General features: G+C 42.8%; 1 protein-coding gene across 5 annotated transcripts in view; it reads right to left on the bottom strand.

Moving 5' to 3' along the window:
* Positions 1–12,678, bottom strand: part of adamts10 (ADAM metallopeptidase with thrombospondin type 1 motif, 10) — a 64,362-nt gene that overhangs the window by 3,258 nt on the left and 48,426 nt on the right. For all 5 annotated transcript variants that reach the window (XR_008386017.1, XM_053625761.1, XM_053625760.1 and 2 more), the window contains exons 17-23: positions 10,684–10,807; positions 3,880–3,960; positions 2,931–3,094; positions 2,613–2,739; positions 1,935–2,064; positions 1,448–1,652; positions 315–491 (exon numbers count right to left, since the gene is read on the bottom strand). Coding sequence is in view for 4 of the 5 variants with exons in the window: in XM_053625761.1 (XP_053481736.1) it covers positions 315–491; positions 1,448–1,652; positions 1,935–2,064; positions 2,613–2,739; positions 2,931–3,094; positions 3,880–3,960; positions 10,684–10,807 (1,008 nt within the window). In the remaining variant the exon portion in view is untranslated. The remainder of the gene's footprint in view (positions 1–314; positions 492–1,447; positions 1,653–1,934; positions 2,065–2,612; positions 2,740–2,930; positions 3,095–3,879; positions 3,961–10,683; positions 10,808–12,678) is intronic.

The raw sequence follows: 12,678 nt of genomic DNA, 5'->3' as shown, positions 1-12,678 counted from the left end.
ATCGAAAATATTTTATTGCCAAAATCCAAACCTTCCAAAGCTACAGCAAAGACAAACGGCAATCTTTATCTCATCTGCATTACCGAGAATAATCGATCGGATCTAGGCAGCAAGCTCGGTTAGCTCGTCAGCCGACACTAGGTTAAACTTGCGTCGTTATGGTAACAGCATCACTTTCTTTTTTCCAGATCACAAAACGTGCTACTTCAGCACTTTTTCTGTTAAAAAAAAAAATAAACCACACGCAGCTTGGAGAAGTGAACCGGGATTCAATTGAATTTATTATTATTTTTGTTGCTGGATATCAGTCTGACCTCGCTCCATGGTCCAGTGAGCCACTGAGGAGGAGGGCAGCGCTGCAGGTTACAGCGCATCCTGGTGGTGGGGCGGCTGTGTCTCGGACACTCGGACTCTGCCAGAGTATCTCCGCTCTCTCCACTCCTGCACAGTATCACCCTCTGCCTGTAACCTGGACCACAGCTGGGAGTGCACTACACACACACACACACACACACACACACACACACAGAGAGAGAGAGGGAGATGATCTACAGACAGTAAGTATACACTTACAAAGTGACACGCACAACAAAAATATCACTCGCTCGTCCAACATTTAAAGTCCAAATCAAACATGTTTATAATGAACGATTCTCCTTCGCTCCAGTGACATCCAGGACATACTTCTTCAGAAAGGAGTTCATCCAGATGTTGGAGCGCTGCTGTGCAGGAGTGCATTAATCAGGGCACTGAGATGTGACTCATAACCGAACCCAAAGGTGTTTCATTTGCTCTGAACAAACCGTCTCTGTCTTTGCTTTAATGGGCTTTTTTTTGTTTAGTTTAGTTTTTTTTAAAAACCACAAACAGAACTATTGTGCATTTGTTTCTTTGATTCTCATCGTGTTATTGAACCACCGTCTACACGCTCTTTAAACGCTGGTGCTGATGTTTCATCGTGCATATGCACGTCCTTTCTTGTAATATTTATCCACACTTGACGGTGTGAAGATCAGTGATTATGATCATCCGTTCTCTATACCGCTTATCCTACACACGGAGGACTCGGGGGACGGGGCGGGGGACACACCGTGGACGGGGTACCAACCCATCGCAGGGCACAATCACACACACACACACACACACACACACACGGGACAATTTGGACATGCGAATCAGCCTACAACGCATGTCTTTGGACTGGGGGAGGAAACCGGAGTACCCGGAGGAAACCCCCGAAGCACGGGGAGAACATGCAAACTGAATAAAGAAGGATTTTTAAAATGAGTAAACTATGTACTATAAATAATTGTTTACTAAACCTTATTGCCTAATATTGAACTTTTATTTACTGTAGGCAGATGTCTTTGAATAAAAAAAAACAAACAATGGGAACAATTATAGACTTCTTTTTGAATACGAGTGAGTGTACCAGGTGCGGATGTACCTCGGACCAGTCGAGGGCGTGCCACTCAGGTGGACAGGTGTGATTATTGCAGGGTTCGGTGACGGGAGGCCGCGGTTGGAGACAGGACGAATCGTCCTGAACCTTCTCTTCCACGGAGCTGATCTTCCTCTTACACAGCACCTCCCGCGTCCGCACGCCTCCACTACAACTCCTGCTGCACTCGGACCACTCGCTAACCCACCAGCTGAGACCCAGAGAGAGAGGGAGAGAGAGAGAGAGAGATTATATTAATGCATTCTATTAAAACATACCGACGTGTATAGCAGATGCTGCATGTGAACAGATCTTTTTTTCTCGGTTTTTCTCCCTAATTTGTTACACATGCCAATTCCCACCCACCAGCCACGCCTCGACACGTGAAGCCAGCCAACCGCTGCTCATGCCGCATCACAGGGACGCATAACACTCTCGGAGGAAAGCGCTTTCCGCACTTCTCCGCATACATCAAGCAGCGCTGTCTACTCACGTTGGAGGACACGGCGCCGCGTTGCACGCACGTTTCTTCTCTTTGGGCTTGCTCTTCTTGTCACAGAAGTGATTGAAAACCACCGAGTGATCGGATTGTTTCTTACACACCACCTGCTGGATCTGAAACCCTGAAGACACACACACACACACACACACACACACACAGTAAAATTAGTATCAGCGTATTTCATTCCCAGTTTTCCATCCATATTAAACAAATCCCACCCAACCTTGTCCTGTCCTGCTGTCAGACAGCTATAAGCCTCAGGTTAACACACTCACGCGCACGTCTTCTTGTGCACACAGCACTGTTCTGGGCTCGTTCTGACTAATCTGCGCACCCCTACTCTGCATCCCCCTTAGGTTTGTTTAATTACGTGCGGTATGAATACAAACCAAATAGGAAAAAAGGTGTCAAAGTGCACTTATTGATTTAAACGGACTGGGATATTAGACATGTAACGTGCTTCACACTATTTTATACACACACACGAGCTTCTCTCGTCACTGATGTTTCCGGTGCATGAATGGGTATGGGTATAATGTAAGACTCTATACTACTCTGTACTAATCAAATCCAGCTGGGAGCGCTCTGTAAGTATCTAAAATGTCCTCTTTCTACCTGTATAGGGGTGTGTGTGTGTGTGTGTGTGTGTGTGTGTGTGGTGCTCCGTACCTCCAGCGCATGAGACGGAGCAGCGGCTCCAGGATGTAGAGTGCCAGGTGAAGACGCTCTGAGTGTCTCTGTTTATAGGGGGATTAAAGCGGTAATGGATACCTTGGTTCTCTTCCCTCACCAACACCTACCACACACACACACACACACACACACACACACACGCAATTAGGGATTGTCAAACCTTTGGCCAAATACCAAAAAACTTGTATATCGTATCAAAGAGTAAACGGAAGTTAGGGTGTATACAACAGGCTCAGAGTGACAGCTATTTCATCCGACAAAACGAGCTTTCCCGGAAAATCCAGAGGTGGTTACCATGACAACGAGTGTCATATTGGTGGGCCCCACCGCCTCCAGGGTCTCAGGCTGATCGGCGGGTCGGCGGTAGTGGAAAGTCGTCCCGGCGATGTCGAACCGGCGCGGCGTGTCGATGGTCAGCTTGCCGTTGATGAAGTACTGGTCGCTTTTGCTTTTCAGGACTGCAGCGAAGGCGTGCACCAGAGAAAGGAATATTCCCCGAGTTAAAGGGAGATGCTAAGGATGCTAGTAATGAATAAAATCTATCATGATGCTAGGTCATCATCATCATCCTCATCATGCCGTCAGTTCGGAATCACGGGTTTAAATATTAACGTGCTTGCTCTTATACGTCATCGTTAACGTCTTTGTATGAAAAAGTGCCAAATTGCTAATATGTTCTAGTTTGCAGCAAACAGTCTAAATAACATTTAAATAAATAAATAAATAAACAAACAAACAAACACATAAATACATAAATGAAGAAAAGTCTCCAGTGTCAGTGTTTTGTTATATTCAGAAGTAAAAGCGGTAACTTTTCCAACATGGAAAAGTCTTCAGGATGGAGGACTTTCTGGTGTCTTGGCAACATGACAAGCCGCTATTATATTATAACTGCTCAGATCTAACATGTTTTCCAGACATTCCACAATGTTAAAAGTAACTATAAATAGATAAAAAATAAAAATAAAAAGTATGACGCGTCTTACTTCAATAAATAAGACTGTCATTGACTGTCTTCCTGTAACCGCGTGCCCCGAAGACTGTTAATCCCCTACATAATAAACCATTTCGGGATTGGACATAGAGCTTATTTATGTATTGTGGCCTTCTGTGAGATCGAGATTGCAAAGGGCACTAAAGGAATAAAATCTGATTGCAGATCAAGTCAAACTTTATGACAGATTATTTTAGGTCGTTATTACCAAACTAAGCCAGTTCCAGCGAAAAGCCTTTCTTTTCTTACCGAGATAATTAAGAGAAATGTTGAGTTCCTGTATATGAATGAACACAGATCCTTTAGGAATCCTGATCACCTCTTCATAACCTGAGAACACACACACCCACACCCACACCCACACACACACACAAAAATGGAAGTTTATTCGTGGTTACACAGAGGAATAATGTGGTGAGTGGTGTTCTCTACAGCAGGCCTGCTCTGGGAGAAGCATTAAGCGGAGGTTTGAGATTCCTGCTGAATTCCTGGGCAACGTCTCCACAGCTGAGCACCGAACTCGTCTGAGGTCAGTCAGCGCCGGCCAGCTCTCGACCGCAATCCTACAAATAACTCCATCTCCAAAAAACCAGACCGGAGAGAGGAAAAAAAAAAATGACGAGAGTCATTTTTGCAAGCTTGTGGGTTTTCGGTGGACAGGAGAAGAAGCGAGCGAGAGGGAAAGTAATAAAAATATTAACAGTTAAGAAGCCATGTGGTAAACAAACTGCGGGGAAAAAAAACTGGCAGGGCTCGTAAGACCGCGGAAGAAAAGTGAAAAGGACAAAGAGAGAGAGAGAGAGAGAGAGAGAGAGAGAGAATAAAGATGACTGGTGGCATTTCAATAATCACAAACAAATATCAATTTAAGCCCAGAATTTAAGCCTGACCTCTCCTGGCTCTGTGGTCCTGGGTGTAGCCTTCTGAGGTGTCCTAGTGCCTAAAATAAAATGCTCAGCCCAGATGTAATCCACCAGCACCACCTGGCTCACCTACCACTCCACCACTAATGACCCCAAAACACCACACGGTGCACTCCTCCCTGCAAGAGTGTAACTATATTTGAGCTACAGATGACCTCACTACCTTTCCAGATGCCTCCACCAACCAATATAACTCCCGATGATCCTAGCACCAACCAAGTGGCTACTACCACATCCTGTTCACTAACGAACTTTTAAGAAGCACTTTTACACCTGCCCATGATACCCTTGAAACTTTCTGATGCAACAGCACCAATATCCTTCCAAATTCTCTCTATGTCGCCAGTCAGAGAGCAGAATTTCATCATGTGACATTTCACTCATCAAAGAAATGGCAGCCACCTGACTCTCTTGAGTTGAAGGAAACAAAACTCCTTTGTTGACTTGTTGTCTTTGGTTTAGGTTTTAGGACTGCTGCTTACTACAAATGCAGCAACCAACACTATTTGTAATGCAAATGAGATTGGGACTGAATTAGCTAAACTATGTAGCCAGCCAACTAGTTGACAGGACCCATTGAATGTTTTATCCATTTTAAAATTCCTAGTATGGTTACAACAGCTACAGCTGCTCATCATTATTAGCAAGTGCTGATAAGTAACAATTTTGCCTGAGAAACATCAAACACCCATCATTATAACAATCGAAACTCGCCTTTCTATAAACTGCTACACCCTTCCCTTAATACTGACCCAACAACCCAGTGTCAACATCCCACCCAACCACCAACACCGCCACTAGCACTAAGTCCAACTCCACCCAGGGCGTTTTTTCCTTATTAGGACAGATGAAAGCCACAACGATTATTCTTAGCCGATATTGAGAATCCATTTGGGCTGGAGGCAGCGCTGACTGACAGATGAAGTTATTCCTTGGCTCAGTGCAGTAGGAACTGGGTGAAATGTGCTCGACAGGATGAATGGTCACCATAGCTGGGGAAGTGACCGAGGTTCAAACCACAGGCCATTGCTCGCTAAGTGACCTCCCAAACTACTGCTGCTTTAAAAAGCACACAGCTTTACTGGAATAGTCTCAAGCCCATGACCTATTGCTTCTAACTTAATATTCACCACGTACATGGCTCAGTGGCATGGTAAATTCCACAGCAGAAAAACTCAAAGTCTTTGATACACTTTAAAATAGGCACAGTTAATGTCGCTATTTGGAAAAAATTTTGCTATCTGAAAAGCCATTCTTGAACAAGCCTTTAAACCTGATGAACCTATAACACAGGACAGGAAGAGGTCAGCATCAAAAATATAATTCTTTCCAACAAGAATAAACCAACTACCCTCCAACCCTTTTGTATCAACCACTTTGCTTATGTCCAAAACCTTCTGGTATCCCTCCATTTCCTAATACCACTATGTTCCTCTATGCATCCCTCTGAGCCCTCGATACCACATAGTACTTCTTCATACCCCTCTATACCCCTTTATGCCCCAACAAGAACTTTATGTGTCCTTCTATAAACCTGTGTACCCATCTATATTTCTCCATAAGGTTCTATATCCCCTCATACTACCCTGTACCCATCTGTATCCCTTCCATTTCCTGGAGTACCCCTTTGACCCCTGGAATACCCATTTGTACCATCCATGCCATATCTTTTCCCGCTTATTACCTTCATACCGCTTCATACTAGTGTGTTGACATTTATATTCCCTTGTACCCGTGTATATCCCTTCATACCCCTCTGTACCATTGGGCCTCCCTTCTTACAAAATCTACACCCGAGGGTGCCCAGCCGTACCCCTTCATAATGCTCTGTACTGTTGCATTGGCATCTGTTCCATTTCAAACATCACCTGTACCCTCCATACCCCTGTGAATCCATTTCTACATTTCAAAGCCCTTTGTACTTGTCCTTGTCCATTGTCCATTTGTACCTGTACTTGTCCTTGTATTTCCCCCGGGTATCTTTTTGTACCTTTTCACATCCATAGGTACTACTCCATAGGGCTCAATCACCTACTTCATCCTTCTGTGCCTCTTTATATCCCTTCATACTCTTATGTTACACTTTGAACCCAATTCACAAAATTCCATGCCCACCCTTTAGATACCCTTCATTTCCAACTCAAATTTCTATGTCTCTTTGTATCCCTCTGCACCCTTTAACTCACTTTTTAACCCATCTCAACATTCCATGACCCCTTTTTATCACTTTTCTCCCTATAGTTACCCTTTATACCCAACACAACCTTCCATGCCCCTTTGTACCCCTTTGTGCCCTTCGGTTATTCCTTTATACCCACCTCAAACTTCCGTGCCCCTTGTATCCCTTTGTCCCTTTTGGTTACCCTTCATACTAATCGCAACCTTCCATGCCCTTTATATCCCTATGTACCCTTTGTTTACCCTTTATGCACAACTTGATCGTCCATGCCCCTTTGTATACCTTTGTTCCTTTTGCTTAACCTTCATACCCATCACAACCTACCATGCTTCTTTGTATCCCTTTGTATCCTTTATTAACCCTTTATACCCATCTGACCCTCCATGTCTGTTTGTATCCCTTTGTACCCTTTGCTTACCCTCCATTTCAACCTTCCATGCCCCTTTATATATCTTTGTACCCTTCAGTTAACCTTTGTACCCATCTCAACCCTCCATGCCCCTTCATATTCCCTTGTACCCTTTGGTTACGTCTCTGTGCCATTCAGTTACCCTCCAAACCACTTTGCTGACCTCCATAGTCCTCTGTACCCTCTATAACTCTATATACCCTTCCATTCCCTTTTTAATTTTCTGCATCCCACCATACCACGCTGTAGCCCTTTGTACCCCTCTGAAACCATCCATGCCCCTGTGCACTAGGGATGTCATGAGAGCCGATACTTTGGTACCAAGTCGGTACCAACATTCTTAAAACGTGACGGCACTCGTTTTTCTGCACTATCGTTGGAACCGGATCTAATGGAGGTACCGTGGTTGCAATTCTTCCAGACCTGATGGGGCAGCGAATATGCGCAAGCGTTTTAGTCGGTCCACAAGTGATGAAGAAGAAGAACGCCTAAAAGCACACGGGAAAAACTACAGAAGATTAGCTTAGCTTAACAAGTTTAGCTCCGCCCTGACTCGTTGAGAAGAAAAGAGAGGAAAGGTAGTATCGGTTTCCGGTGTGCAACCGATGCCATCGTTCATTTCAAACAAAGCGAGGAAACACCTGGAATTGGGCGAAGCACCTGAAAGACGGTCCTATATTATGTTTGTTTGAGGCAGCTGCATTGTGGCTATGAAACCAGCTAACGTTATGCTCCATGTTATGTTAGCGATAGCCTGTTATTTGTTAACGACGCTAACATATTGCAATGTTATAAACTACCTCCGAATGGGCCACCATGCATCGCCATTCAGCCCGTGTCCTGTCAGCTACATGTAGCCTCATGCGCGTTTAGGAGTGCACCTCCACTCATTGTCAGACAGTGTTTGATAACTAAAATACCCCCCCCCCCCCCCCCACCTTGCCAGTATCAGCCAGAGGAGGATGTCCTCCAGGAGCGTTTTTAATTTAATTTATTTTATTTTATTTTTATACCACACCGTGGTATCGACTTTGGTATCGAGTATCGTGTTCTTTTGGTGATATCGGTACCGACTACTAGATTTTTGGTATCGTGACATCCCTACTGTGCACCCCTTCTTTTGTAACCCCAACCCTAATTCTTCATACCTCTCTGTACCCCTTTTTACCCCTCTGTTCACTTTGTACCAATTGATACCCATCCATACCCTTTGCACTTCTCCATATCCATCTCCATAGCTCTTAGTACCCCTCTGCAGTCCCTCATACCCCTTCATATATTTCTTGTCCACCCCATCCTCATCTCTACCCTCCATGCCATTTCTTATCCATCCATGTATTTTATTCCTCTTCATACAGCTCCCCCGACTCTAACTGCACCCCCTCCTTTCCCGGTCTCAAAATAGATGAGGGTGCCAGATATTCAGACTTCAGACAGTGTAACCCCAGCAAGTTGGCTCAGGCTTGGCATGGATCATATATATAAATATATATTCTTGCCTTCTTTTCTTCCTTGAGTTTCAAACATATCTGAATCGTGCAGACTTTGCATGTGAGCAAGTAATTATGAATTTGCCTTAAAAATCGCTCCGCTCTCTCAAAAGCGGCACGTGTCCAACCCATAACTGGGCTTGGATTAAAAAAATAAAAAAAAAAGATAAAGAAAAAACACGACGCAAACACACAGACACATTGTTTGACTTTCCATAAAGCAATTATAGAGTCGTTTGGAGTAGGTATGAGGCGAAAAAGTGTTAACGCTGGCTCTCACGAGGCCTTAACGTGATCCAAAAGTCTTTTTTTTTCATTTGATTTGAGTCCAGGTTGGCCCGTGTTTTCCAGCCATGCTGAAAGACAGGTTTCACTGCCTGCGTTATAAATGTGGAGAATTTATCACAATTCATGGATCTTAGACGGAGCGAGATGGCACATGGATTCAAAAATAAATAAATAAAAACCCCAGGCTACATACAGTACAGTGACCAAAAACCAATAAGATGGTTTGAAATTAAGGCGGTACAAAATTGTGCGATGTCACTGACCGCGTTTTAGCGTCTACTTTCAAAAATAAAGAATAACAAATAAAGAGACAGACCTGAAACAATCCTGGCATGCTCAGAGACAGCATCCTGGCATTTGGCGCGCGCTATAGCCGAGTATGTTTCCCCACCAAATGCCCCTCAGAGACCTACATGATGTGCCAAGCCTGTGAGTACTGTATGAAGCGCTGTTATTCAAGCCTTACCGCTCACATACACAATAAATGCTTTATTTACCTATTAAAGACTGTGATTTCTTTTGGGCATTTATACCACAGCGCCGCTGAATTCTCGATTCTGATTGGTTAGAAAGGTATTGATTAATTTTCCGTAACAGCAGCTCGGACAGTCACGGGTTTATGTTAATTTTAATGTGTGTAATTGTCGACATTGTGAAGTTTTCTGTAAGGAGATTATTTAGTCTATTTTGTATTTTCGGAAGGAGTTTCCAGAGTCAGCGCTTTGTAACAGTCCTTTAAGTTTTCCGACATCTTCAGGACAGAAGGGTTGACGCTTTGTGGTTGCTCGGTAACAAGACAAGCTGCATTGGGGTTTTTTGGGAAATTCTTTTCTTCGCATACCCGAGTATGCCCAGAGGTTGGGGTCGGAGCACAGGGTCAGCCATGATACAGCCCCTGGAGCAGAGAGGGTTAAGGGCCTTGCTCAAGGGCCCAATAGTGGCAGCTTGGCAGTGCTGAGGCTTGAACCCCCGACCTTCTGATCAGTCACCCAGAGCCTCAACCGTCAAGTGTTTATAAGAGGAATAAAACACTCCAGGGCATGGCGTTGTAGGTATGGTTACAGTCGCAGCTGCATCACAACCCCTCGTTGTAGCTTATTTTTCCATACGAGCATGCCATAAATTGTTTTATTGCTTAGGTAAGTGGTTCGTATCTAGTGTGTGTGGTTAAAGTGAACATAAAAGAGCGATTCTCTCTCTCTCACCCACACACATTTTGCTTTATGGGATTATAATAGAGAAGCAGGGCCAAGGAATTACTGCAGGATTACTACAAAGACAGAAGAGTCATATCTGACTGCTTTATTCAGACCACAGGAGCTGAACTGGGTCATTTTTTTCCCCCCGTACGGTGAGAGCTTTTGCACCAAGCGTTCCACTCCAGAGTATCCGTAACCCAACCCACGTGTTCATGCAGCCAGCGAGCGGGATTTAAGACCAATCCAGCGCAGTTCCAGGAACTGCACCTCGACGCTCGGCAAACTCCATCAACTCGGAGATGAAAAGAAATCCGTGCTGCTTTCTCTCCGAACCGAATAGTCTGCCGAGCGTATTCTGACACCTACTGTAAATCCGCAGCGCCCCTGTGCCTATAATTAGACGGGCGACTTTATTTCATAATTCGATGACTTAAGCTGACATTTCTACGGCTTCCTATATAAAGTCGCAGAGGATTGCCAGGAGAAACGGATCCGCAACGTTGGAACAAAAACGGTATTTAAGCAACGTGGTCCATAAATAAAAGGAAACACGAATGAAACAAACCTCCTTCAGGCAGCGAATCGTTGAAGACGCCCTCGATGGCCTCGCAGCTGCTCCCGTCACCCCCACACACACGGCAGCGGTCCTCACGGGCATCCGAGCCGAGGATTTTATCACAGCCCACATGCTGCACACACATACACACACACACACACACACACACAAAGGGAAGATCATTGTTCCTTCTAAAAGAGCCGCAAACATATATAGAAAAAGTGACACTATTTTGCATTACTGTAATTTCCATTGAGTAATGTTTTTTTTTTTAGAATATAGATATCATATTATAGACTTAGACAGCTAGTGATGTCAATCCATACAGAGCAACATAATACCGCTTGCGCTGTACTGGTGCTTCCTCTTTACACTGTAAAATGAGCAAGTATCTATGGACAGAAATTCCCTAAAACTATATGTGGCGGTCTTGGAAAACCCGTCGGATGTCGCTGTGGCTGAAATCTAGAAAACAAAATCAGCCAAAATTGGATTTTTGTTCTTATAAAATACTCTGAGACCTCAAGATCAAGAAAGCAAAAGGATGTGGAAATGTTTTTATTTTTAATCTCTCTAAATCTCTCGCCTGGGCGTTATTATATTATTGTATTATTGCTTTAACTCTATTACAAAAATAAACAGTACTGACTGTACCATGAAAATGTACTGCACTTTTTAAAAATGAAATAAATATATAAATATTAATATATATATATATAAATTATAAATGAATATCACTCTAAATAACAGATAAAAATAGAGACATCCGAAATGAAACTAAAGAACACTTCAAATAACACAACGAAATTAGTCAGTGATAGTTTTTATTTCGCCTCTAGAGGCCGCTCTCGTACCGTATAACCACAGCGCACCCTTCTCAGCCGCTCCCGCGACGGACACAACTTGGAAAAAACTATCGGTGTAACCGGCCGTTCCAGCAATCAATTATCAGTGCCGATTGATCGGTTTTGCCGATTAATCAGAACCGATTGTCGACCGCTACTATAAATAGTTAAAAATATAAAAATTTCACCACATATTTCCTAAAAGTGCAAAAAGAGCAAAAACGAATGCTTGTATAGATATTTTGCGCGTGTGTACGTTTCGCTTCATTGCTAAAAGTTGTGTAGCTGACAATAACGAAGTGGTCTTATTAACAATAGCTACATATGATATCTCTGTTGAATGAAATTCATTTAAGCAAATAAGAATTTACAAGCGTGTAAAAAAAAAAAAAAAACCCAAAAGCTTAAAATGATGGATTTATAAGATGTTTTAAATTCAATCTTCTAGCTACTAGTTAGCTAGAAATTGTTTAATCGAAGTATAGCAAGATAGCCTTGCTAGATTAGTTTAGTTTATTAGACAAATTCCAGTTACGCAAGTACGAAGAGTCAGTCGTTACGGAAAGAAAGTCACCAAATTAAAACTACAGGCCACTGTATATTAAGGACCGAGACAGACTGGATTTTAATGAAAGAAATATTTCAGATAAAAACTAAACTAAACAACGCAAGTCTATAGAATGTACTAACTTTAATACGCTTTTATGGTAGCTGCGCTACTGCAGCTGTTACCATACTTTGCCGTGTCCTGTGGTAAATTGGCGTTAACCTTGAAAATCTCATAGCCATGCTAGCAGAAATTAGCATGATTAGCACAGCAGCAGCAAAACGTAACTGCAAAGTTCATTACAAATAAAATGTTTGTAATCAAAGACAATGACTAGAACAAAGGATCTTGAACTACTGCAACACTAACAGGATAAAAAAAACATCTCTTTCAGCGATGTGCGTGTATATATATATATATATATATATATATATATACACACATACGTATGTGTATATATGAGTATATATATGAGTGTGTATATATATATATACATATATGTATATGTATGTGTATATATAGGTATATATGAGTATATATATATATATATATATATATATATATATATATATATATACACACACATACACACAGATACATGAATATTTATAT

Source organism: Ictalurus furcatus, chromosome 5, assembly GCF_023375685.1.
Source record: "Ictalurus furcatus strain D&B chromosome 5, Billie_1.0, whole genome shotgun sequence".
NCBI classification, from domain to species: domain Eukaryota; kingdom Metazoa; phylum Chordata; class Actinopteri; order Siluriformes; family Ictaluridae; genus Ictalurus; species Ictalurus furcatus.
The sequence above is the reverse complement of the archived record's forward strand: the minus strand, read 5'-3'. Positions and strand labels throughout refer to the sequence as shown.